This window comes from Salvelinus fontinalis, chromosome 3 (assembly GCF_029448725.1).
Source record: "Salvelinus fontinalis isolate EN_2023a chromosome 3, ASM2944872v1, whole genome shotgun sequence".
NCBI classification, from domain to species: Eukaryota; Metazoa; Chordata; class Actinopteri; order Salmoniformes; family Salmonidae; genus Salvelinus; species Salvelinus fontinalis.
This window is the reverse complement of record NC_074667.1, coordinates 34,940,240-34,967,866: the sequence shown is the minus strand read 5'-3', so window position 1 is coordinate 34,967,866 and position 27,627 is coordinate 34,940,240. Positions and strand designations below refer to the sequence as shown.

Genomic DNA, 27,627 nt, shown 5'->3' with positions numbered 1-27,627 from the left:
TATTGTAGGAAATACTTCGTCGGGTATATAAAATGTACACGTATGGTGTCATTTCATGGAGCTTTTAATAATACGCAGTGTTGCTGGCCATTTACTCCACCCATTCCATTGGTGGCCACAATTTGAAGCACTGTATATGTAATACATACTGGCTTATGCCAGGGGTTCTTAAGGACCCAAATGAGAAATTCTATGTTTTCCTGGGACCAAAGCATATGAAAACATGCAACTAGACGTAAATATGTGTACATTTCATTGCCCTTATGCTTAAAACAAATGCAATATAGACAAAAAATGACAATTAAATGAAATACCCATATAAATAGCAATTCATGCTTATTTTTCCTGATTAAAAACACTTAAATATCTGTCTAGGTTGAAACTGTTGCTGTTAAAATACAATAAATCATTTTAATTCTGAACTGGAATTAGCTAATTGATCACATCACACAGATGTATAACAGAACACACACACAGTCCTAATCAGATGTGTGTGGCTGGTTGAAGTTTTCAACAAGCATGCCTTTTCTGTGCTCAAGTTTATTACAGTGCAACCCTGAGGTCATGCTCAGCTTTGAGTCTGTTTCTGTACTTTAAAAAAAAGTATGCCAGAGTTGAGAACCCTGACTCGCATAGGTATGTGGTGCCAAACTGGATCAGAGCATCTACTGCTTTCTCAGTCAGGCAGGAGACCGCTTCCTGCTGTAGATAAGCAACCCAGAACTGTGTGTGCGTTTGCCTCAAAAAGCATCTTGCTTCAATCAGTTTAACAGCAACAGCTCCAACCTAGACTTGTTTTCAACAATCATTTCTACAGTAAGATGTACAGTAGACCTGATCATTTTTTGTCTTCATATGTACTGTTACTTAGGGTTGCACTAACAGTAGCTAGTTAGCTTGGTTTGGCTAACGTTAGCTAGCTATTAGCTGTGTTCAAGGGGATTGTTTTAAAGGGAAACACATCTACTACTGAGTGAGAGTAATCCCTTATTTCTGCTTATCATCACTTGTTATAAAATGAAAACAATGCCTTGCTAGCTGACTTACTTTTCCACTGTCTAAGCACGGTTTCCTGAAGCATTCTGCCCTGTTCTGACAAAAACTATTCTGGGTGCCACAGTAAAAAGGTTGTACGGAATACCTAGTAGGGTCTGTAGATCCTCCAGTGTATCCTCGCTTATTTCGATGTCAACCTCTCCAATTACATGCTGCTCATTTGATTCAGTTTTCATAGAGCTTACGATTTCCTCATCTGATAAACCTCCACTACGACTTTGTCTCTAAGTGGTAGTATTCATTCCCAATTTCTTGGGTGTCTGAGATTTTATTGAGCTGCACCACTGACACTCCATCATATGAACTCGTGGCTATATCAGGATGAAGATCATTAACAGGTTCTTTATCCTCAAGTGTGTAAATTTAGCATATTAGGTTGGCAGTCTGTGGCTCCTCTGAGCAGTTGACATTCCCTTATTGAAATTCTCCACAGGTTTCGTACCTGAGCCTCTTTTACATTCTGGTTGTGCCATTTTGTTTAATTTCACCTTGTCACTAGCAACAGAATGTATGTATGTTATATTCTTGTCCCACATATTCCTAAGATTTTTGACACTACGTTTAATGACAATTGGTTTTCCAATTGGCCATTGCAATGCTTTGCCAACTTCATCCCAAAATTGGAAATCAAATGTTTAATTATGCTGCATAACAGAATGTTTTGACATTGAAATAGCATGGTAATCCCAAAAACAACTTCTTGGGGTGATTCTTAAAATCCCTGCCCCACCCAATATTTGATTTAAGTTGTTTTGTAGTATGTATTGTTCAATGTGACATCCATGGTTAAATAAAAGTCCAACTGTCAAGTACCAATTATCTATATACAAAAAGTGTATTATAATGCATTATAAAATAAGGGTTTATCATGGGCATAATTCATGTCCAAAAGCAGGGGGCAATCATGAGCCATGAAGGCAACCGACAGTAACTTGAACTTGGTTGCCAGTCAAAAAGCTTTTTGCTGCAAATGTCTGTCAGGGAGAGACTAGTAAATTGATAAAAGATAGTGCACCGTCAATGCTGAATGGTCGAATGATGACAAAATAATGTGTAACCAATGATAATAATATTGGTACTTATTCTGATTCTATGCATACCACCACTCAGAAACTTCCTGTTGGAACTGAATTCCCAACTCTGAAGAAAGTGAAGTTTAACAGAATGACACTGATAGGATTAACAGTATAAATCTTTATTTCATTATTTATTCATTTCTAAAGAGAAACTTTTTCCTTTTATAAAAACAACATCTAAATATATTTTAGAAACATTTTCGATAGTACTTAACACATCAATAGATCCGTACAAAAAACAGCTAACAAACTAACCATGAAAGAATGTTCAACACAGCGGCTCTTTCAGTAAAAAGGGAGGCACCAGGGGAACGTTGTGGTCTGTTGCTTTGTGCCTTAAGTTGACTTTCTTGTTGCCCAGGTAACATTTTGAAGTAAATAATATAAAGCCTCAGATCCTCTTTGATATTATTCCCAGTCTCTCGCTCTCTCTCATCTCATATCAGCACCAGGTCCAGTGATGTAATAAATTAATTAATAAATAGGGCTCTGTGGGCCAGGGGAGGTCAAAGCTTTCCAGAGAGAGGGTGGCACTGGGGGCCCTCTCACTAGTCCTACACCTGACTGACGATCTCAGAGTTGTCATCCACAAACCACTGTACTTGGGACCCGTCCGCTGCCCTCTGGATGACACGTCTCTGGGGAACCTGCAGATAGGACGACAAAAACAGGGAACATTTATTTCAATGTCTGTTTTTTCAAGTCAGTACTAACAGAGTTAGGCTTTTAAATATCACAAGAAATAACATTATTGGAAGTTCATAGTACGGAGAGAAGGCAACAAAGTAGATCATTGCAATAATGTTTCTACTGGTGGTTCCCTGCAACCCAAGGGCTCAGCTGCTGTATTACTCAGTTCTCACAACACCAGGAAGTTGGATATACAAATATGTTAAAGGAAGTGCACTACATAGCACTGTGGTATAACTTCACCATTGAGAGCTCCATAACAAGGTCATAAGAGTTCAAAACAAATCAAAACTTTGACTTCAGCCAGTGTCTGAAAATGCTTGGCTTTTAGCAGCTGACCCACAAGGGTGTGTCATTTTTCTCTACAGTGAGCCACAATGTGACTCAGCGTGACACTGTATGATTCAGGGGTGAGGTTGACGATGGGAGGGCCCACACGTACAGTATGTTCACTCCCACACTGCAGCTGTCTGAACATCTCTCAAACCTCCTTTACTTGCTGTGATCAGACCATCCCCTGAAATTAAGAATTGCTGCTACTGCTGCTGCTGCTACTACTACTGCTGCTGCTACTACTACTACTGCTGCAAAATATTAGATCCAGTACTGTACTACAGCTGCCCATGCTTTTTCAACAGCTGGTAATATAAATCATCGCTGAAGGGTAGACAGTAAAGCGATACAGGAATGTGGCACCTGGGTCTTCCTCTCATGCATGAACATTCCCACACCTTGCCCTCTGGAGAAAAGAAAAAAAACTCAGGATACCCACTGCCTCTCATATTATAATAATTTCAAGGTCTTAAAAATCACATTGACTCACCACCTGCCTCCATAGATTTTCTTAAACTGTATCTGAACTCAAAAGATAGTGCATTCGGAAAGTATTCATAACCCTTGACTTTTTCCACATTTTGTGACGTTACAGCCTTATTCTAAAATGGATTAAACAGTTTTCTACCCCCTCATCAATCTACACACAATACCCCATAATCACAAATACCAAACAGGTTTTTAGACACATTTTTTGCAAATGTATAAAAAAAAATTAACTGAAATATCACTAACATAAGGATTCAACCCTTAGCTCAGTATTTTGTTGAAGCACCTTTGGTAGCGATTACAGCCTTGAGTCTTCTTGGGTATGATTTGCACACCTGTATTTGGGGAGTTTCTCCAATTCTTCTCTACAGATCCTCTCAAGCTCCTGTCAGGTTGGATGGGGAGCGTTGCTGCACAGCTATTTTCAGGTCTCTCCAGAGATGATCGATCGTGTTCAAGTCTGGGCTCTGGCTGGGCCACACAAGGACATTCAGAGACTTGTCCCGAAGCCGCTCCTGTGTTTTGTTGGCTGTGTGCTTCTGGTCGTTGACCTGTTGGAAGGTGAACCTTCACCCCAGTCTGAGGTCCTGAACGCTCTGGAGCAGGTTTTCATCAAGGATCTCTCTGTACTTTGCTCTGTTCATCTTTCCCTCAATCCTGACTAGTCTCCCAGTCCCTGCCGCTAACAAACATCCCCACAGCATGATTCTGCCACCACCAAGCTTCACCATAGGGATGGTGCCAAGTTTCCTTCAGACGTGACGCTTGGCATTCAGGCCAAAGAGTTCAATATTGGTTTCATCAGACCAGATAATCTTGTTTTGCATGGTCTGAAAGTCCTTTAGGTGCCTTTTGGAAAAGTCCAAGCAGGCTGCCATGTGCCTTTTACTAAGGAGTGTCTTCCTTCTGGCCACTCTGCCATAATGGCCTGATTGGTGGAGTGCTGCAGAGATGGTTGTCCTTCTGGAAGGTTCTCCCATCTCCACAGAGGAACTCTTGAGCTCTGTTAGTGTGACCATCAGGTTTTTGGTCACCCCCCTGACCAAGGCCCTTCTCCCCCGATTGCTCAGTTTAGCCCGGCTGCCAGCTCTAGGAAGAGTCTTGGTGGTTCAAAACTACTTCCATTCAAGAATGATGGAGGCCACTGTGTTCTTGGGGAACTTCAATGCCGCAGACATTTTTTGTTACCCTTCCCCAGATCTGGGCCTCGACAATCCCGTCTCGGAGCTCTACGGACAATTCCTTCGACCTCATGGCTTGGATTTTGCTCTGACATGCACTGTCAACTGTGGGACCTTATATAGACAGGTGTGTGCCTTTCCAAATCATGTCCAATCAATTGAATTTACCACAGGTAGACAATCAAGTTGTAGAAACATCTCAAGGATAATCAACGGAAACACCTGATCTCAATTGAGTCTTATAGCAAAGGGTCTGAATATGGTGTAGTATTTTTAATATGAAGTTCTGTTTGGTATTTTTAAGACATTTGCAAAAAATTCAAAAAACATGTTTTCGCTTTGTCATTTTGGGGTACTGTGTGTAGATTGAAAGTCATAAAACAGGTAGGCATCCCTGGTCCTGGATTTCCGTGTGGTGTCTAGTTGGTACAAAATCCTGCAGTACCTGCGACACTCCAGGAACAGGGTTGCCTTCCCCGTTATAAAACGTGCTGAGACGAGTATCATTGAAGAGTTGTGTGTTGTCCTGTCCTCACATAGTTTGCTTACTAGTTCATGGAGGTAATACTTGTTTGTGTGTCAGGTGTGATTGTGTTCTACTGAACTGTGTGAGTTTGGCAAAGTAAGTTAACTTGTAAAGACCGCATTAATATATGACGCAAACATTTTAAAAGAGTTCTGTTGAGTCCATGGAACTTGCAGACGGGCCTGGACACAGCACCTCCGTATCATCCATCTTAACTGATTAGAAATCCCCTTCTCTAAAGCCTGCGGTGCACCGACTGACACCGACCTGACAGTAATATAATCCAGTGATATTAAGTTACAGGGAACCTGCCTGGTGCTAACAGTACTTCTGCAAAGACAATAACTTCAAATTAAGCAAATACAGTCATTTAGAGAGTGAAGTGCCATTGTGGCAGTTTACCTGTTCATGGTACTTGTTGTGCTGGGTGAGAGGTGACTGTACACTCCTCACCCTGGCCGTGCCCTGTCTGTCCAGGGAGCGAGGTCTGAACTGTTTGCGCTGGTGCCACGACTTGAGCTCTTCGTTTACCACCTGCTGGGGGAGGCCTCTGGATGGGTGGTGGGGATACTCCCGGAGCGAAGGGGCGCGGGACAGTCTGATGTGAGGGGGCAGGGACCTGAGAGCCCGCTGGGGGTGCAAAGGGGCCTCCTCGTACCAGTGCTCATACTGGCTGGGGTGACAGGGGAGCGGGGTGCCATGATACAGCCTGGTCATGTCCATCTCTGAAGGGTAGACCATCCTGTCGTCATAGTAACCCCTGTGGAAGCTGGGGCTGGACTGGTGCTGGGGGTTCTGGTAGAAGCTGGGGCCTGGGGGGTAGGCCATTGGTCGATGACTGTCATTGGGGCTGGAGTGTTGGTACTTATAGGTGAGCTGAGACTGCCTGGGCAGGTCACAAGGCATCTCACGACATGGTGAACTGGTGTAGGATGGGGCAGAGTGTTCAGAGTTACTGTCCTCAGTCTCAGAGCTGGAATGGTATATGGGATTTCCGTAGCCTGCCCTCAGGACAGGGGACTCGCCTGGAGACGTTACCACGTAATCCGTTAGTAGCCTCCTGGGAACACGGGTACGTCCTCGATCCTTATCCAGGTTCAATGGAGGCTCAATGCTGGGAAGTCTAAAATATTACATAAAAGCATTACAAACAAGGCCAAAACAGTACAAAACTCAACACTCATTTGTAAGATACAGTGAGACAGTCTCAAGATTCAAGCGGTGTGGGGACAGTGTGAATGAAATATACAAATGTTGGACAGTGGTGTTGTGTGACTGAGGTGTGGATGTCTTAGTCGAATGCACTGACTAAGTCGCTCTAAGAACCACTACCAAAATGTAAATGTAAAACATTTTAATGTGATGACCTGAGAGAGAGCTGGCGGCGAAGGTGCATCTCCGGGGTGGATGGGGCGCTGTTGGACTGGGTGTAGCTCAGTTTGAGATGGGAGGAGAACTGCAGTGTCAGGGCCGTGTCTCTACAACAGGCGTCCACAGGAGGCAACACAGGGGTCGTGGCTGGACTACTGCAGAAAGGTAACAACATGGACAGGAAGGAGAGAGAACTGGGTTAATGACTAAACCTTGAAGATGTTTTTATTCAGAGGAGAGCCATGAGTTGGCCAAATGAGTGCGTGTAATTTGCACGCTTGAACCTGTTCCATGTGCCCTTGTATCAGTCTATTTGAGCTTTCACTCAAAGACGAGTCACGACTTGAATCAGAATGTTCCCAAGTAATATCCTCCCCAAAATAACAAGGTACGTATTAATGTCAACTTGAGCGAAACCACTTGAAAAGGAACTCTCATTTTTCAAATGTAGTTTAAGTTTCATATAAGTGCTGCCAAAGCAGATTCCTGATCTTGTGGTTTCTCATAAAGGTAGATCCATTTGGGTTCAACTATGGAGCTGCATGAATTCAAAAAGTGAAGTTAATCTTATATTAGGCTACATGGAAACAATTACCAAGCTATAATGACTTGTGTTTAAGAGAGCTTTCACCAACCCGTGAAGCTTTAATTATAGCTATTCTTGGGCTTTCTTGTACAATAAATTCAAGGGTAGTATTCATATAAAATTACAGGAGGCACAGTGGGTTCTCCCTTGGCCTTTACCATGACTTGCTGCTACCAGAGCGTGACTTCTTCTTGGTCTTCTGGTAAGGCTGGTCCAGACTGGACTCTGTCCAGGGCGAGTGCTCGATGGGAGGGGCCTCCAATTCCAGGCTGGTGTTGAAACGTGACTGTAGCTCCTCCAGGGTTGGAGTAGTAGTGGGAGGCTGGTGGGGGCTAGGCCCAGGGGGTTGTGAGGGGTCAAGAGCAGGCTGGGGAGGATCTACTGGTCCTCCTAGGTGAGGGAGCTCCACGGATGGTTGAGATGACTGACTAATCTCCTCTACTAGAGAAAAGTAAAGATACAATTGAATTCAGTGTTATTAGGTACTTTGGTGGTATTGTCATAGCATGCTTATCCATATAACTTTTACAAGTTACATTTTTGCACAGTGACTCTAACCTTCGTCGAGCAGTACCGAATCCGACAGAGAGCTATCATCAGAAGTGCCCTGATCTGAAAACAAAAGCATAGCAAACAACCGTATTAATCCATGGGAAGAGCACTGGTATTCCATTCCTCTCAGGTCAGAGAGGAAAGATTTCAATGTTATTTTATCAGTTGGCCAGCAGGGCGGAGCTCACCTCTCTGTGTGCTAGTGCAGTCTGGCCGTGGTGAAGACCGCCTGTGCTGTAGGCGCAGCTGAATTGCTGTTTCCTGCAGTTGAATGACTTTCTTCTCCTCACGCTTGCACTGCTGTAACCGGCTTCTCTTCACCGCCTTGCTCTGGTGTTCCTCACAGCACAGTCTTTGGACCGCTTTGGTTATCTGCAGCTGCAGGGATAGCTCAGCTTCCACAGAGTTCAGCTCAGAATTCTACAGGATGTGACAAAAGGAGGTTGGGCAAACATGAGTGACTGAACATCAAAGATCTCTTCCTGGCACTTACGATGAAAGAAGCCTGATTATTGATGGTTGGTGGCAAGGAAGGTAGGGCCATGGCTTGAATTGAGAAACATAATATTTCTCCAAGGGGAACCACGGAAGTGGCCTTCAGTACTTACTTAGTACACTTGTGTGTGTGGCTTTTACAACTACTGTTAAAGGGATAGTCAGTGTAAATTACAATATTGTCCATGCCCAAACCCTGTCAGGCTCTTTACCACTGCTCCCTGTGGGATGCTCTGCTTGTCTAGTTTGAAGGCAGCTCCGATTCGTTGGCGGATTTGAGGTGGCTTCTCCCCAGGCAGCAAAGGGTAGTCTGCAGACAGCCGACCAGTCAGCTCCTATATGACATGGAAAAAAGACACCAGATGGTTCAAATGTGAGGAATCCTATTCTGTTAATGCAACACAACAAAAATAATGTACAGTTCATTCAGAAAGCATTCAGACACCTTGACTTTCTAATTTTGTTATGTTACAGCCTTATTCTGAAATGGATTAAACAAAAATGTCCCCTCATCAATCTACACACAATAGCCCATAATCAAAACAAAAAAGGTTTTAGATTTTTTTGAAATTAAAAAATAAAACTGAAATATCACATTTACATAAGTATTCAGACTCTTAACTCAGTACTTTGTTGATTCTTCTTGGGTATGACACTACGAGCTTGGCACACCTGTATTTGGGGAGTTTCTCCCATTCTTTTCTGCAGATCCTCTCAAGTTCTGTCAGGTTGGATGGGAGTGTAGCTGCACAGCTATTTTCAGGTCTCTCCAGAGATGTTCGATCGGGTTCAAGTCCGGGCTCTGGCTGGGCTGCTCAAGGACAATCAGAGACTTGTCCCAAAGCCACTCCTGCGTTGTCTTGGCTGTGTGCTTCAGGCCTTTCTCCTGTTGGAAGGTGAACCTTCGCGCCAGTCTGAGGTCCTGAACGCTCTGGAGCAGGTTTTCATCAAGGATCTCTCTGTACTTTGCTCCGTTCATCTTTCCTTCAATCCTGACAAGTCTCCAAGTCCCTGCAGCTGAAAAACATCCCCACCGAAGGATGCTGCCACCGCCATGCTACACCGTAGGGATGTGCCCTAGGGATGATTGGCTTTCAGGCCAAATAGTTCAATCTTGGTTTCATCAGACCAGATAATCTTGTTTCTCATGGTCTCAGAGTTCTTTAGGTGTCTTTTGGCAAACTCCAAGCGGCTTGTCATGTGACTTTTTTACTGAGGAGTGGCTTCCGTCTGGCCACTACCATAAAGGCCTAATTGGTGGAGTGCTGCAGAGATGGTTGTCCTTCTGGAAGGTTCTCCCATCTCCACAGAGGAACTCTGGAGCTCTGTCAGTGATCATCGGGTTCTTGGTCACATCCCTGACCAAAGGCCCTTCTCCCCGATTGCTCAGTTTGGCCAGACGGCCTACTCTTGTAAGAGTCTTGGTAGTTCCAAACTTCTATTTAAGAATGATGGAGGCCACTGTGTTCTTGAAGACCTTCAATGCTGCAGAAATGTTTTGGTACCGTTCCCCAGATCGGTGTCTCGACACAATCCTGTCTCGGAGCTCTACGGACAATTCCTTCGACATTTAGCTCTGAGATGCACTGTCAACTGTGGGACCTTACATAGCCAGGAGTTGTGCCTTTCCAAATCATGTCCAATCAATTTAATTTACCACATGTGGACTCCAATGAAGTTGTAGAAACATCAAGGGTGATCAATGGAAACATGATGCACCTGAGCTCAATTTCGAGTCTCATTGCAAAGGGTCTGAATACTGATATTTCATTTATTTATTTTTAATACATTTTCAAAAATGTCTAAAAACCTGTTTTTGCGTTGTCATTATGGGGTATTGTGTAGATTGATGAGGAACATTTTTAATTTAATACATTTTAGTATAAGGATGTAACGTAACAAAATGTGGAAGGGAAGGGGTCTGAATACTTTCCGAATGCACTGTATGTTAAAGGAATACTTCGATATTTTGGCAATTAATCCTTTTCTCTACACCCCCAGAGTCAGTTGAACTCGTGGATACCATTTTTATGTTTGCGTGCAGTTTGAAGGTAATTGCTAACTAGCGTTATCGCAATGACTGGAAGTATGTTATCGTAGACTTCCAGTCATTGCATTAACACTACTTAGCATTGGCTTGAAAAACTACCTCTAACTTCCTTCATACTGGATGCAGAGACATACAAATTGTATCCATGAGTTCATATACATTGAACAAAAATATAAAACGCAACATGTAAAGTATTGTTCCCATGTTTCATGAGCCAAAATAAAAAAGTTTTCCAAAAATGCACAAAAAGCTGATTTCTCTCAAATTTGGAGGACAAATTTCCATCCACTTGACAGGTGTGGCATATGAAGAAACAGATTAAACAGCATGGTCATTGCATAGGTGCACCTTGTGCTGGGGACAATAAAAGGCCACTTTTATAATGTGCAGTTTTGTCACTTAACACAATGCCACAGATGTCAAGTTTTGAGGGAGCATCCAATTGGCATGCGGACTGCAGGAATGTCCACCAGAGCTGTTGCCAGAGAATTGCATGTTAATTTCTCTACCATAAACTGCCCCCAATGTCATTTTTTTGAATTAGTCAGTATGTCCAACCAGCCTTATAATCGCAGACCCCGCCCAGGACCTCCACTACCGTCTTCTACACGGGATCATCGGAGGTGGGAGGGGGGGGGGGGGGGGGGGGGGGGGCTGAGAAGTATTTCTGTCTGTAATAAAGCCCTTTGTGGGATTAAAACTCATCCCCCGTGTGTGGGCCTGTGGCCTCCAAGGGCCATCCATGGCTGCACCCCAGCCTAGTCTTGTGAAATCCATAGATTAAGGCGGAATGAATTTATTTAAATTGACTGATTTCCTTATATGAACTATAACTCAGTAAAATCTTTGAAAGTTTTCTATGCCTGGGGCGGCTAGGTAGCCTAGTGGTTAGAGCGTTGGGCCAGTAACTGAAAAGGTTGCAAAATCAAATCCCAGAGCTGACAAGGTAAAAATCAGTCGTTCTGCCCCTAAACAAGGCAGTTAACCCACTGTTCCTAGGCCGTCATTGTAAATAAGAATTTGTTGTTAATTGACTTGCCTAGTTAAATAAAAGGTTAAATGTTGCGTTCATATATTTGTTCAGTATACATATTATATTAGTTAGTACTTCAGAGTCAATCGGTCCACCATTCCTCCAAATCTACCAAGTTCCATGAACCCTCATTGAGTTAATTTTATTTTCCCTTCATTTTGAAATATTGTTTAAAAACAATCTATCCTGCCTTACATGCTGGGACATGGAAATTGTTCTCAAATGTTTGTTACGCAATGCTGCTTTTCTATAGTTCCTACTCTTTCACAACACATTCTTAAAGCCTCACCTGCCCAGTGTATTAATCTCACTGGTCTACCTTCTAGCAACACAAACTCAACGTGAGTGTGAGAAAGTGCATTATTATCGATTTCATTTGGGAACAGACATAACACACCCTGTGTTTGTTTTGTGTCAGTCTAAATAAAAAGGTATATTTTTTTCTCCCAGACACAGACAATAGTGTCAGAACGGTTGGTCATGATCTGAGTCACTGTCGTGTTCCTGAGAGCATGAAGAGGTGTCATCAGAGCCTCCTACCGGGCAGCACACCTTGACAAGACAAGTCCCGACAGGAGAGCCAAGCCCAATTCTCAACAGAAAAGAATGATCAGAACTGGGCTGCATCCCAAATGGCACCCCATTACCTACATAGTGCACTACTTTGGACCAGTGCCCTATGGGAACAGTGTGCCGTTTGAGAAGCAGCCCCACATAACGATGACAGATGAGACAGGGACATTGTCAGGGCTTAATTAGTTGCTAAGAGCCAGATATGGGAGAGATAATTTAGTGTTGACTAATAGGGAAACTTAAGGTCCATTGGCTGCCTCCTAATTGCCCCAACTTCTCTTAAAGCCCAACAAAACAAACCAAAGCCTTTCATTTCAGACTATGGGCAGTCTTTATTGCCTCAGTAGTTTCAGAGTTCCAGGCAAATATTTCATTAACATCTCAAAATAAAAACACACTAGTCTTGACAGTATCAGTTTAGTATATTAAGCTTTCGTATTGGCCTCTGTGCCTTTGTTAGAGCTTGATTAACATCTCTCTATGAAAGACGCGCCCCCCCCCCTCCCCTCCATCACGGTCATGGTTTCACTGATGGGGAAATTCCAACTAATGTCATGGTGAAAATGGCCTGATAGTGGAGTGAGTCTGTGTAACATGTGTCTGTACCTAACGTGTGTGTCCTATATCCAGGGGTACTCACAGCCTCTCGGATGCAAAGCTTCTTCAGCTCCAGTAGGCAGAGCTCTAGCCGGTCTTCCAGTGACTTGTGCTTGAGCTTGACGGCCCGGGTGTGAGTGGTCACGTCCTTCATAATGGTGGCAGGACTATCAGGGCCTGGGACACACAATGACAAAGAGGCTACTGTGAAGTCTTAAGGATTGAAAACAGCGAGGTTATAGATAGATGGACACAATTTGTTGGCCCAAGTTTTCAAATTTGTAATGCTTGCTTGTCAATTTCATATGTTGCAGCTGTATCACGCAGATAACCCAACTGGTTGGAAAGAATAAACTATGACCAAAACTAAAAAAAGGTTTCAATACAAATGCAACCAAAAATGTTGCTCCAATCCTGAGGTTCTGCCCATTCACGAGCAGCAACGTTGAAGATGGTGAGCCAAGATGACACCTAGACAAGACAAGGTTCTCTTAAAACACAATGTGTGTCTGTACTCATACTATTAACTGTTTTATTGACTGATACTGAAACTGTCATGAAAGTGTGATGGTTTCACTCTCAGGTTGATCCTAAGGTGATAAACAATGTGGTTGCCCTACAGAACCACCGTACACTAATGACAACTGGCTTACATCCCAAATGACACCCTACTCCCTATATAGTGCACTACTTTTGACAAGAGCCCTGTGGGTAGCCCAAAAGTAGTGCACAATAAAGGGAGTAGGATGCCATTTGGGACGAAAACCCTGAGTTCATTCACAGGGCTACTAATGTCTCCAGGCCAGCTGCATTGTGTGTCACGTGCTTTCAGAGATGATCAACTCAATCCCTGCAGGTACTGACAGACAGCGGTGAAAGCCATCGAGGGTGTGACGGGGAAATAAAGATGTCACACAGAAACTGCCACCGGAATGGCAACCATGCAGCAGAATATAAACAGTAGAAAACATGGCAATGACTGAATGACAATACCCCCGATTCTGTCTGGATTGATAATCTCCATTGTGGGTAAAAGACAGTGCGTGACTAAATAACATTTGCAGTGAAGAATGTGACCAGCAATAGCTCAGCTACTGGTTTATAGAAACCATTGTTAGTGGCCACTGCATCGTCTTAGAAATGGAGCACCAAAGAATAAATAAAAGGATTATAAACCACTTTTGAGTAGTGTGGCTTGCTTGCTTGCTCGACTACATCATTATAACTGGAACACCAATAGGTTTTTAAGACAAAACCTATGACATATCAAGTTAGAATTTTTTTGGGACTAATCTCTCACTACAGGTGTCCCATTATAGTGAATAAATGTTAGTGTCATGGAAGTTGATAAATGTATTTGGTGCTTACCAGAATGGAGAATGATACCACTGTCTGTGTCACTGATCTCTTCTTTACCCTCCATGTCTGTGAGTCTGGTGGTTAACTTAGGTGGGGGAACAGGAAAATGTCTAGTTTCACGATGCCCTGCAAAAATACACGTTCATTTTCTTCAACAATACATTTTATTGTTCATTTACATGGAAATTCATTTTAAAAAGCATAAAAACGCTTTTTTATTTTTTTTTACAAAACGTCTAAACAGTCTCACTATACTACAGAAAAGAATCCTGTTTAATAGTAGTAAATTGTTGCTTTTCAGCAAAATTAGAATATCTAATTTGACAAAATTAATGGATCCATCCACCACTAAGAGACGATTACACTTTCAACACCCCACTTAAACCTTAAACCATGAAGAAGTCCATGTGACACAAAATCAAGGGGGTCAAACCAAATTCCCTGTGACTTTGCACAGTAAACAATGGAGTGGACCACTCTTTCCTATTACTATGGGCCATTCCCTCCCGTTACTCCCTGTCAGCACAGCCTCACCAGGGTTTCAAACCAGAGTGGATTCAGACTGACTATCTAACTCTAAACCTGAGGTTTGTGTCCTAAACAGCACCCTATTGACTATATAGTGTTAATTTTTACACCACCTGGTATAGAGGTCCTGGATGGCAGGGAGCCCAGCCCCAGTGATGTACTGGGCCATAAGCACGACCCTCTGTAGCGCCTTGAGGTTGGAAGCCAAGCAGTTGCCATGCCAAGCAGTGATGCAGCCAGTCAAGATGCTCTATATAGCGCAGCTGTAGCTCCTTTTGAGGATCTGAGGACCCATGACAAATCTTTTCAGCCTCCTGGAAGGGAAAGAGGCATTGTTGTGCCCTCTTCACAACTGTGTTGGTGTGTTTGGACCATGATAGATCCTTAGTGATGTGGACACAGAGGAACTTGAAGCGCTCAACCTGTTCCACTACAGCCCTGTCGATGTGAATGATGGTGCATTTAGCCCTCCGTTGCCTATAGTCCACGATCAGCTCCTTTGTCTTACTGACGTTGAGGGAGAGGTTCTTGTCCTGGAACCACACGGCCAGGTCTCTGACTTCATCCCTATAGGCTGTCTCATCGTCGTCGGTGATCAGGCTTACCACCATCGTGTCGTCTGCTAACTTAATGATGGTGTTGGGAGTCGTGCGCGGCCACGCAGTTTTGAGTGAACAGGGAGTACAGGAAGGGACTAAGCACGCACCCCTGAGGGTCAGCATGGCGGCCCGTCAGGAAATCCAGGATCCAGTTGCAGAGGGCGGTGTTCAGTCCCAAGGTCCTTAGCTTACTGAGGAGCTTGGAGGGCACTATGGTGTTGAACACTAAGCTGCAGTGAATGAACAGTATCCTCACTTAAGTGTTCCTTTAGTCCAGGTGGGAAATGGCAGTGTGGAGTGCAAGAGATTGCATCATCTGTGGATCTGTTGTGGCGGTATGCAAAATGGAGTGGGTCCAGGGTGTCTGGGATGATGGTGTTGATGTGAGCAAAGCATTTTATGGCTACAGATGTGAGTGCTACGGGGCAATAGCCATTTAGACAGGTTACCTTGGTGTTCATGGGCACAGGGACTATGGTGGTCTGCTTGAAACATGTAGGTATTACAGACTGGGTAGTGACTGAAAATGTGAGTGACGATACTTGCCAGCTGGTCAGCGCATTCTCGGAGTACGCGTCTTGATAACCTGTCTGGCCCTGCAGACTTTTGAATGTAAACCTGTGTAAAAAGGTCCTACTCACATTGGCTACGGAGAGCATGATCACACAGTCGTGCGGAACAGCTGGTGCTCTCATGCATGGTTCAGTGTTGCTAGCCTCGAAGCGAGCATACAAGGCAGTTAACTCGTCTGCTAGGCTTGCGTCACTGGGTTTCCCTTTCTAATCTGTGATAGCTTGCAAGCCCTGCCACATTACAGCTGGTGTAGTAGGATTCGATCTTAGTCCTGTATTGACACTTTGCATGTTTGATAGTTTGTCTGAGGTCGTAGCGGGATTTCTTATAAGGGTCCGGATTAGTGTTCCACTCATTGAAAGCGGAAGCACTAGCCTTTAGCTCAGTGTGTATCTTGCCTGTAATCCATTGCTTCTGGTTGGGATATGAACTACGGTCACTGTGGGTACGAAGTCGTAGATGCACATATTAACCTCTTTAGCCTAGGGGGCAGTATTTTGACGTCCAGATGAAAAGCGTGCCCAAAGTAAACTGCCTGTTTCTCAGGCCCAGAAGCTAGGATTTGCATATAATTGGTAGATTTGGATAGAAAACACTAACTTTCCTAAAACTGTTAACCTTTCTGATCTACCCATTCCGGTATCAGGATAATTGTCATCAGCAACGCTGAATAGCATAGCGCCACAGTCAAATAATATTACTAAAAAATATTGATATTCATGAAATCACAAGTGCAATATTGCAAAACACAGCTTAGCCTTTTGTTAATCCAGCTGTCGTCTCAGATTTTGAAATGATGCTTTACAGCGAAAGCAATACAAGCGTTTGTGTAAGTTGATCGATCGCTCGACAAAACATTAAGTACACTTAGCATCAGGTAACTTGGTCACGAAAATCAGAAAAGCAATCAAATTAATCGTTTACCTTTGATAATCTTCGGATGTTTTCACTCACGAGACTCCCAGTTAGACAACAAATGTTCCTTTTGTTCCATAAAGATTATTTTTATATCCAAATACCTTCGTTCGTTTGGCGCGTTATCCTCAGAGATCCACAGGAAAGAGCGGTCACGACAACGCAGACGAAAATTCCAAATAATATCCATAATGTCCACAGAAACATGGCAAACGTTTTTTATAATCAATCCTCAGGTTGTTTTTCAAATATATATTCGATAATATATCAACCGGGAGTGTTGGTTTTCAATAGGACCGGGAGAAACAATGGCCGCCTTTCTCTGTTGCGCAAAACTCACTCAGAGCCCATACCTAACCACTTACGCAATGTGATCGTTCTCACTCAATTTTCAAAATAAAAGCCTGAAACGATGTCTAAAGACTGTTGACACCTTAGGGAAGCCATAGAAAAAGGAATCTGGTTGATATCCCTTTAAATAGATGATAGGCATGCATAAGAACAGAGGTTTCAAAAAAAGAGGCACTTATTGTATTTTCCTCAGGTTTTCGCCTGCAATATCAGTTCTGTTAAAAACACAGACAATATTTTGACAGTTTTGGAAACTTTAGAGTATTTTCTATCCTAGTCTGACAATTATATGCATATTCTAGTTTCGGGGGCTGAGAAATAGGCAGTTTCAAATGGGTACGTTTTTTAGCCAAAAACGAAAATACTGCCCCCTATACTTAAGTTAAAATAATGTCTGTGAGTATAACAGAACTGATATGGCAGGCGAAACCCAGAGGACAAACCATCCAAAAAAATAAATATTTTCAGTCTACCACTGTTTCCAATGGCTGTCATGTTTATTATGAGGCGAAATCCTCCCAGATTGCAGTTCCTAGGGCTTCCACTAGATGTAAAGTCTTTAGAAAGAGTTTCAGGCTTGTTTTTGGAACAATTATCTAGAATTTGTAGTTTTTCTAAGTGGCTCCCATTTTGGCTGTAGTGTTTTACATGCGCGTGGATGAGAGCGCGTTCTTTGCTGTTTATCTCCGGAAAAGGCAATAACGATTCTCCGTCTTAAATTTGATAGTTTATTTATGTATTAGGGTACCTGAGGTTTGATTATAAACGTTGTTTGACATGTTTGGTGAAGTTTATTGGTAACGTTTGGGATTCATTTTGTATGCATTTAGAAGGAGGGAAACCGGTGGATTATTGAATGAAGCGCACCAGCTAAACGGAGTTTTTGGGGTTATAAAGAAGGACTTTATCAAACAAAAGGACCTTTTGTGATGTAGCTGGGACCTTTTGGAGTTCCAACAGAAGAAGATCTTCAAAGGAAAGGCATTTATTATATCGCTATTTCTGACTTTCGTGCCGCACCTGCCTGGTTGAAATATGTTTTTCATGCTTTTGTATGCGGGGAGCTGTCCTCAGATAATCGCATGTTGTGCTTTCGCCGTAAAGCCTTTTTGAAATCGGACACAGCGGCTGGATTAACAAGAAGTTAAGCTTTATTTTGATTTATGATACTTGTATTTTCATGAATGTTATATATTTCTATAATTTGAATTTCACGTTCTGCAATTTCACCAGATGTTGTCGAGGTCGGTCGCTAGCGGAACGCTTGCGCCAGAAAGGTTAACGAAGCCGGTGACTGACGTGGTAAACTACTCAATACCATCGGATGAATCCTGTAAAATGTTCTAGTCTGTGCTAGCAAAAAAGTCCTGTAGCTCAGCATCTGCCCACTTGTGTATTGAGCGTGTCACTGGTACTTCCGGTTTGAGTTTCTGCTTGTAAGCAGGAATCAGAAGGATAGTGTTAAGGTCAGATTTGCCAAATTGAGGGTGAGGAAGAGCTTTGTATGTGTCTCTGTGTGGAGTTAAGGTGGTCAAGAGTTTTTTTCGCCTCGTTACACAGATGACATTCTGGTAGAAATGAGGTAAAACAGATTATTTTAATGCAGGAAAACTAATCGGCCTCTAGGAGCGCCGCCTCTGGATGAGCATTTTCTTTTTTGCGTATGGCCCTATACAGCTCGTTGAGTGCGGTCTTAGTGCTAGCAATGGTTATTGGTGGTAAATAGACTGCTAATATAGATGAAAACTCTTGGTAAATAGTATGGTCTACAGCTTATCATGAGGTATTCTAACTCAGGCGAGCAGAACCTTGAGACTTCCTTAACATTAGAGATTGTGCACCTTTTTACATCAGCAGTTGTCACAAAGTGCTTTACATATTGATTTACAGATACCCAGCCCAAACCCCCAAAGCAATGCAGAAGCAGTGGCTAGGAAAATCTCCCTAGAAGGCAGGATCCTAGGAAGAAATCTAGAGAGGAACAAGGTGCTGAGGGGTGGCCAGTCTTCTGGCCGTACCGGGTCATATTCAGTCGGTCCACTACCGGAGTTTCTCCAACCAAATGCTACTTTGGTTGACCATGTCCTTGGAGCCATTTTGGCTCCTTCAGCTAGAGGCCAGTTGGTGGAATGACTCAGGTATGACATGATCCTGCTGACATCACCTTGATCCCAGATCCATACACTGTGTCCAATGCAAGACTAGTACGACATACGACTCTTGCTATACAGAGTCTAGGGAGCTTCCTGTGACTAAAGCGGTTTGTGAAACTTCCACATCAGAGTGACTGACTGCAAATCTCAGTTTAGGCAATGATTACTTAAGAGAGAGAAAAAAGCAAGGGTAGTTTAAATTGGCTGATGCTACTGTGTGCAGAAGGCGTAAATGATAACAATGTGTTTATTATCCCGAAACCTCTTGAATCCCAATGCAATGCACATATTGAGACATGTGGGATGAGGTTATAACGGAATGAAATTCCAATCTCCGGTCTATAGTATGCAAGGCAGGTTGTTTTGTGGAAAAGCTGCCACGATATTTATTATCTTAGTGAATTCTTTATATAAAACACGCAATAAATGTTATAATAAAACAGGGGCATAATATATTTTACCCAAGACTGTGAATGGGCTATTCATGATTATAAGACTCGAACCTCAATATCTATAAAGCCAAATGATAAGGTATACAGCGAGGCAAAGGTAGACACAAAAAACAAAGTCTAAACATTTCAACAAAATACTGACGTAGGCGTTAAACAGGAAATGATTCATTCCGCGTCAATCAAGTGTCCATTATCTCCCCTGGTAGCTTACATGAAGCATAAAGACAGTATACCAATTGAAACAGCCCCCGTCACTTTCAAGAAACCATTTAAAACCGAACACGTCTACACGTCCCCCCACATGGTTCCAAAAGCCATGGTTACTGGGTCAACTAAAATGAAGATGGTCAAAAAAATTATAATTACAGGGCATTACGCAACAAGCTTTTTCTATTTCAATACAAACTTGGTTCTCCTAGTAAATGATAGTGGACAGGGAATTACAACAAAATAAATTACTCTCAGCATAGGTTACGTTTCATGATAAAAATATATAAAGTATTTTGACTATAAACAGTGAACTAAATGTTCACTTCAACTGGACAACAAGTCGGACAACAGTTTGCATACATATGCTGTGTGTAAAATTAAAGCACATTAAAAGGAAATGCACTTACATTTTCAATAATTTGGTTCAAAAGTAGACTCCTGAAAACTGCCTAACTATTCTCGTATTCCCCACTTGAATAGAAGTGATTGAAAGGAGAACTGTGATTAGAAGTAAGGTAGGAGAAGGATGACTCAACCACGAAAAGGGGAGTAGTTTGCGAAGGCGCGCATGGTGCATACCTGTGCACTGCTGAACCTTCAGGACAGGACGCGATTTAATGCACTGCTTTGAAATGTGTAAACAATGATGATAATGGGAATTGTTACATTTCAATTAGTCCCTTATCAAGGTGCGAGGTGAAAACCAGGTACAGTATGAAGAGAGATTAGGCTAACACGAACCGATTGTGTCAAATATCAATGCGCATTTTATCAGTCTGACATTATTGATTTCACAAGAACACCTCAATCACAATTATTTGTAAGTGGTTGATACCATTTTCATAAAATGTTATTGGTCACATACACGTGTTTAGCAGATGTTAAAGAAGTAATAAGAGTGAATCATTGTAAGTTGTAAGTCTAATGTTTTGTTCCTATATCTTCACATAAATGTTACCATGGCTATAAAACTTTTGCTACAGCTCAGTAAAGGTTTGTTAAAGAGAACCACACCAAATGTATAAGTAATTAATTTACCATATTCAGACACAAGTTTTAATACATGCATAAACATTGATACTGATTTGTTAGAATGTACATTTACTGCCCTCTCCTGACCACTTCAGTAAGTTGTCTTGGAACTATGCATATCCAAATGAGTTAAGCATTTGATTTTAAATCCATACAGCAGTTTAGAGCAGGGGTTCCCAACCTTCTTCACTCAGGCATTAGAGAACATCCTGCAAGCGCGCGCCACGTAATTTCTATGGGCACAAGACCTGTTCACTCCCCTCTTGTTGGTAGATAAAATATTGCAGCAATAGCTCTCTAAGTTCTGCAATGACTGACATGACAAGAGGAAAACTGATGATGTACTACCCAATTTCGAAATTGTATCTTTTGCATTCTACTATAACAACGTTGAAAGCCGGAAGGAGTTCCTTTAAAACACCCACACAAAGTTTGGGAACCACTGGTTTAGAAGACTTCAAATAACTTAAAGATTCACTTACAGTGCCTTCAGAAAGAAAGTATTCACACCACTTGACTTTTTCCACATTTTGTTTTGTTACATAGTGGGATTAAAATGGATTGAATTATAATTTTTTATCAACGATCTACACAAAATAGTCTTAATGTCAAAGTGGAAGAAAAATGCTAACATAAAACATTTGAAAATAAAACACTAATATATCTTAATTAGATAAGTATTCAACCCCCTGAGTCAAGATATGTTAGAATCACATTTGGCAGAGATCACAGCTGTGAGTCTTTCTGGGTAACTCTAAGAGCCTTGCACACCTGGATTGTACAATATTTACCTGTTTTTATGTACCACTACACCCAGCTTAAAACACCGTCCCAGAAAAGTTTGAGATCGGAGATAAAATCACCATGTCGTTGCCTAGTCTGGGTGTGCGGCTGCCACAACGCTTGTTTCATGTGAGCAGGTCAAAGACGCAATCTGAGGGCTACTGATCTTTGAGCAGTCCCAGACATCCTGAAGTTTTTAAACACGTTTGCACAAAATCTGCAATGCTCTTGTAGTGTGAGATGTGCAACAACTAGTTTTGAGAATGGTGGTCAGCAATAGCCCTTGAGATGCTGATGTTGTTTCGCATCACCCAGAATGTGTAGACTCTTGAGCAGAAGCGTTTGTACTTGCCTTTAACCAAAGCATCAAATCATTATAGCTCTGATGATCACAAGCAATGTTTTTCAATTCAAAATGTTGGCTAGATATTTCAACTCTGTACGGCATGCGTGGTAAGGGCAACACCTGTTGTATTAGGCCATGTGACATAAAATTTTACTTGATTTGTGAGTGTGACTGAAAATGTTAGAGGCTGCTTTGAGCCACAGCTCGTTCTAGCTACAATCTAATCGCATTGCTGTTTTCGCGAGACAGCGTAGTGGTATCAAGAATCCTCACGAGCAAGAGAAGAGTCTTGCAGAGTGTGACACCCCGTCTGTGCCAGATAGTTTAGTGTGCGCACAACTAGGTTGGCAAGACAAAAAAAACAGGAGAGATGGTCGTTTAATGTGAGCGGCTCAGAGATATTAGGCTTTTGAAAGTCATGTAGTGTCCAGGCATTAGGGACCACCCACTTTAGATGTCTGACTGACAACATTTATCTACACGATTCTACATGTAAAATTTGTGCGCAAATTACTTTGAGGTGCTAAGTACTCTCGACCAGCAAACACTATTGGTGTGTCTGAGTCCTTTGGTATGAGTAGGAGTGTGTGAGCCAGAGGAGGACCTAAAATGCCCAGTGCCCACCAGGGAGGGAAGAACATAGTGGTGGGAATCAGAATGTGTGGACACACAGCACCTGCTCTACCACTGCATGGCTCACATACTCAAAATCCTGATATTCACTCCGTCTCTCAAAGAATGCTGGCGCCTAGAGACCCTGAACAAGCCCCCACAATTCCCAGACAGCAGGGTATCAAATCACCAAAGACATGGCACCAAGACAGCAGCAGTTAAAAAAGAAAGAAAAAAAAGGAGGCAGATATCTGGTTCAGCCAATTCCATTACTAAACAGACTTTAAACCCCAGGCGCTCCAAGTTCATAAATGATCCTGGTAGAAAAGTAGTTATAAACTAAAGGTAGGGTAGTTTCTGAGGTCTTGCCCAATTGCCAAAAAGGCTGGCACATTCCACAATTAACTCACTGTACAATCAAAAGATCGGACTTGTGTACAAAGACAAAATGTGAGGCAAATATAGCTGGCCCAAGAAGAGAAGGGAGATGTGTTGCACAGCCACACAGTGCTTTGTTCGACATATATAAGATTTCCATGGGATTGAGGAGAGCCGCCCCCTTAAGCCTTTCTATAAGGCCCTGTAGATTTCCATCACCGCACTTTCCGGTTTCGTGTCCCAAATGGCACCCTATTCCCAATAGCCCTGGTCAAAAGTAGTGCACTATAAAAAGGGAATAGAGTGAATTGTGGGACGACTCCTTGGTCTATATTGGGTGTGGGAGCTGAGTATACACAGGCGACTGAGGGGTTGTTGTTGTGGTGATCCCCCCCCACAGTCCAGCCCATTCACACAGGAAACTCATGTGCACTGAATGTGGCAGTGAACCATGTCTCAGGAAAAAGCTGGAAGTAGGATATTCTGCTTTTACACTAGCACTCAACCAACCTTGACAACAAAAACCTCATGGGTGACTAGGCCGTGCACTCTTCCCCTCTCTCTCGTTCTACGAGTACCCTCTGGGGTCAGTGTCTTAGACTAGGCCAATGTCTGCTGACACCCAGGACATTGCCATGAGTGCTGCAGAGTGCAGAGAGACATACATGCTCCAGTCCGGCACAAAACAAACCCTGCCTTGGTTCACAGAGGACATTAAAGGATGGGTTGTGTCAACCAGAAATCACAGAGAGACACAAATAGTGTTTTGTTGAAGGGAACATAGCAGCCGGCAATAACACATTCCCTGAATGTTATTGTGTCTCTATAACAACATAACGGAATTGCTAGGCTATACGTAGCAACTTAGCATTACCCTCAGTCAGCTGCCAGAGTGAGAACGAAACAGTCAGACCTTTTTCAAACGTAACATTTAGCAACTTTACTCGCTCTAGCTCCGGCATCGGTAATTAGCTGTTCACAATTATTCTAAATTACTGGTGCCTTGAAAAGTAATTGCCAGTTGAAAGAGGTTTTGAGAACTCCAAGTAAACAAGACTCTCAGGGTTACTGAACTCTCCCGCCCTTCTGGTTGGTGTCTGTGTGGCCTTGTGAGGCTCCCATAATGAAGATGTGTAATGGAAATGTATTTGAAATTAGCCAAAGCAGAGACTGGAACATCTCTGATGTGGACAGCACAGGTTACCTCCCAAATAACACCCTGGCAATTCCCTATATAGTGCACTACTTTTGACGAAACTAGTGCATAGGGTGCCATTTGGGTTGTAACCACAGTCTCCGACTGCCACTCCAGCATCCAAACCAAAGATAGCTGTGATCTGCAGGAATACAACCCTCCCCACTCATTACCACATTGGCTGCACTTAAAGCCATCAACACCGCTTCACAGAAAGCACCGCCAAGGACCTCGTCGCTGACACATGCCCTCTACTTAGCATTCTGTGGGGTGCTGGATATTTTTGGCCAAGAGAAATACACTTGCTAACCAGTGGGACTGCTTTTAAGAGTCTAACGAGCACTTCAAATGTGTTTTGGGAGCATGGGTTTTACCACACGCACATCACACAAAAGATGGGGGAAGTAGCCTCATGCAAAATGGGTTTGGTGTTGTTGAGGATAAAAGACAGTGCTATTCAGGACATTTCTAACATTACTCCCTTTAATTGAATGGCTCAAAAAAAATATTCTTAAAACATTTGCTCTTATTTAGTGTGTACTGATTATGATCCAGTATTTTTCACTCGGATCCATCCCTTTTCAGTGATAACTCAAAATAGGATTTGGGAGGTCCATAAAATAAATTATGTTGTGAATGTATGAATTAACATCATATCAGACAGTGAACCATTAGTCTAACCTATAGGTACTCATCAATTACCATTGTATTTCATTATAAATTCCTATGACATGAGGGTTAGGTCCTCTTCTCTATCTTTCCCTGCTCATCTGAGAGGAAGTTCACAGTTCCTTTCAGGTCAATGTATTACAGCAACAGAATGGTCAGAGTGGGTTACTGTTTAGTCTGGATGTCTGTACTGCAGGGGGTGGGGCAGCAACGACTAGACATGTTGACTATGAGACTGCCAAACGTAGTGCCACCCTGTGTGGTAATACAGTCCAGTATTAGACCTTCTGGGTATGTTACATACATCAGAGAAAAAAGACAACAAAATCAGCAGAGAATTATTTTAAAGGCATACTGGGCTAGAGAAATAATGGCGAGTTTAACTGCAGTATAGCAAGGTAACCCTTGTAAAAGAGGTCCTCTGACCTCAACATAAAAGGTTACAGAGAAAATTGTCTAGGTCTAATCAAATGAGTACAGCATCTGAACTAAATATTCATAAAACTTTATGCAACATTATTTAGGGGAACAGTAAGCGTGCTGCTGTGTGAACATGACATGCCAATGGACTAAATTGAAGCATCATTCACCGAGGTGACAGTCACGAGTATCACACACCCTGAGACTATAATCAAGTACCAAAGCTCAACTGTCAGTGGCTCAATAGAGGCATGCTGTTCTGCCTTTCCCTTGCATCACCCTGGCCCTAACCCCACAATGCCACAGATTCCAACACTTCACACTCGTTCCCAGCACGTCCACCAATTTCCATTGAATTTCAAGACCACTTCATTCACAGAATGTCATTAAAGTCACTCCTTAGAGGCAACAAATACCCATAACTTCCTGAGAGGTCTGAATAGAATATGGATGCAGATATGGTTTTGAGTGGTGGAAATGTAATCCTTTAATGCTAAAGGGGCAGTGCAATAAAAAAATATATTTCCACACCATGAGGTTGAAATAAGTCTTATGTGTTGTTCAGGTGGTAGAGTTTTTGCCCACAGCATGACATCACAATCTGATCTGATTATTCAGACCAATGACCAGTCATCTTTTATTTGCATACGTACCCTCCTTTCTTTGAAGGCTCTAGAGCAGGGTTCTCCAACCCTATTCCTGGGGAGCTACCCTCCTGTAGGTTCTCACTCCAACCCCAGTTGTAACCAACCTGATTCAGCTCATCAACTAGCTAATTATTAGAATCAGGTGTGCTAGATTAGGTTTGGAGCGAAAATATACAGGGCCCGGATTCACAAAATTTTTTTGTTATTCTTAACAAGGTTAAATGCCATTTCTTCCTTAACTTTATTTCTCAATTAAGTTATAGAAAGAAACTTAAGAACATTTTCAATGTTTTTTTCTAAGAAAATAGTTACGAAATTAGATTCTTGAAAATAAAATTATAGGATTACTTCTTGGAAATGTTCTTAATTCCAAGATAGCTAAAAACCCTCGTCTTAAAATCATGGAAGTGAGAAAATAAGCTAATGAACGCAATTGAACACATTTAATTGTTTCAAACTTCATCTGAAAGTTTCAGTATTGATTGTTTTAAATCCAATATATCCTGCTCAAAAAAATAAAGGGAACACTTAAGCAACACAATGTAACCAAGTCAATCACACTTCTGTGAAATCAAACTGTCCACTTAGGAAGCAACACTGATTGACAATACATTTCACATGCTGTTGTGCAAATGGAATAGACAACAGGTGGAAATTATAGGCAATTAGCAAGACACCCCCAATAAAGGAGTGGTTCTGCAGGTGGTTACCACAGACCACTTCTCAGTTCCTATGCTTCCTGGCTGATGTTTTGGTCACTTTTGAAAGCTTCAATACAGGACTAAGATCGAGTCGTACTACACCGGCTCTGACGCTCGTTGGATGTGGCAGGGCTTGCAAACCATTACAGACTACAAAGGGAAACAAAACCGAGAGCTGCCCAGTGACACGAGCCTACCAGACGAGCTAAACTACTTCTATGCTCGCTTCGAGGCAAATAACTCTGAAACATGCATGAGAGCACCAGCTGTTCCCGGAATGACTGTGTGATCATGCTCTCTGTAGCCGATGTGAGTAAGACCTTAAAACAGGTCAACATTCACAAGGCCAGACGGATTACAAGGACGTGTACTGCGAGCATAAGCTGACCAACCGGCAAGTGTCTTCACTGACATTTTCAACCTCTCCCTGTCCGAGTCTGTAATACCAACATGTTTTAAGCAGACCACCATAGTCCCTGTGCCCAAGAACACTAAGGTAACCTGCCTAAATGACTACCGACCTGTAGCACTCACGTCTGTAGCCATGAAATGCTTTGAAAAGCTGGTCATGGCTCACATCAACACCATCATCCCAGAAACCCTAGACTCACTCCAATTTGAATAACACCCCAACAGTGCCACAGATGATGCAATCTCTATTGCACTTCACACTGCACTTTCCCACCTGGACAAAAAGAACACCTATGTGAGAATGCTATTCATTGACTACAGCTCAGCGTTCAACACCATAGTACCCTCAAAGCTCATCAATAGGCTAAGGACCCTGGGACTAAACACCTCCCTCTGCAACTGAATCCTGGACTTCCTGATGGGCCACCCCCAGGTGGTAAGGGTAGGTAACAACACATCCGCCACGTTGATCCTCAACACAGGGGCCCCCCGGGGGTGAGTGCTCCGTCCCCTCCTATACTTCCTGTTCACTCATGACTGCACGGCCAGGCACGACTCCAACACCATCATTAAATTTGTCGATGACACAACAGTGGTAGTAGGCCTGATCCCCGACAAGACAGCCTATAGGGAGGAGGTCAGAGACCTAGCCGTGTGGTGCCAGGACAACAACCTATTTCTCAAT

General features: G+C 42.7%; 1 protein-coding gene across 4 annotated transcripts in view; it reads right to left on the bottom strand.

Moving 5' to 3' along the window:
• Positions 1 to 2,235: 2,235 nt before the first annotated feature.
• LOC129845721 (innate immunity activator protein-like) overlaps positions 2,236 to 27,627 on the bottom strand; it is a 28,532-nt gene continuing 3,140 nt past the window's right edge. Inside the window, exons 1-10 of one of the 4 annotated variants that reach the window (XM_055913621.1) lie at positions 20,156 to 26,130; positions 13,977 to 14,093; positions 12,652 to 12,785; positions 8,568 to 8,690; positions 8,049 to 8,280; positions 7,867 to 7,920; positions 7,467 to 7,749; positions 6,719 to 6,877; positions 5,754 to 6,474; positions 2,236 to 2,779 (exon numbers count right to left, since the gene is read on the bottom strand). In XM_055913621.1, coding sequence (XP_055769596.1) covers positions 2,687 to 2,779; positions 5,754 to 6,474; positions 6,719 to 6,877; positions 7,467 to 7,749; positions 7,867 to 7,920; positions 8,049 to 8,280; positions 8,568 to 8,690; positions 12,652 to 12,785; positions 13,977 to 14,031 — 1,854 coding nt within the window. In that variant the 5' untranslated portion in view covers positions 14,032 to 14,093; positions 20,156 to 26,130 and the 3' untranslated portion in view covers positions 2,236 to 2,686. Of the gene's footprint in view, positions 2,780 to 5,753; positions 6,475 to 6,718; positions 6,878 to 7,466; positions 7,750 to 7,866; positions 7,921 to 8,048; positions 8,281 to 8,567; positions 8,691 to 12,651; positions 12,786 to 13,976; positions 26,131 to 27,627 lie in introns of those variants that run through there. The other 3 variants (XM_055913613.1, XM_055913608.1, XM_055913625.1) reach the window with 3 other exon arrangements.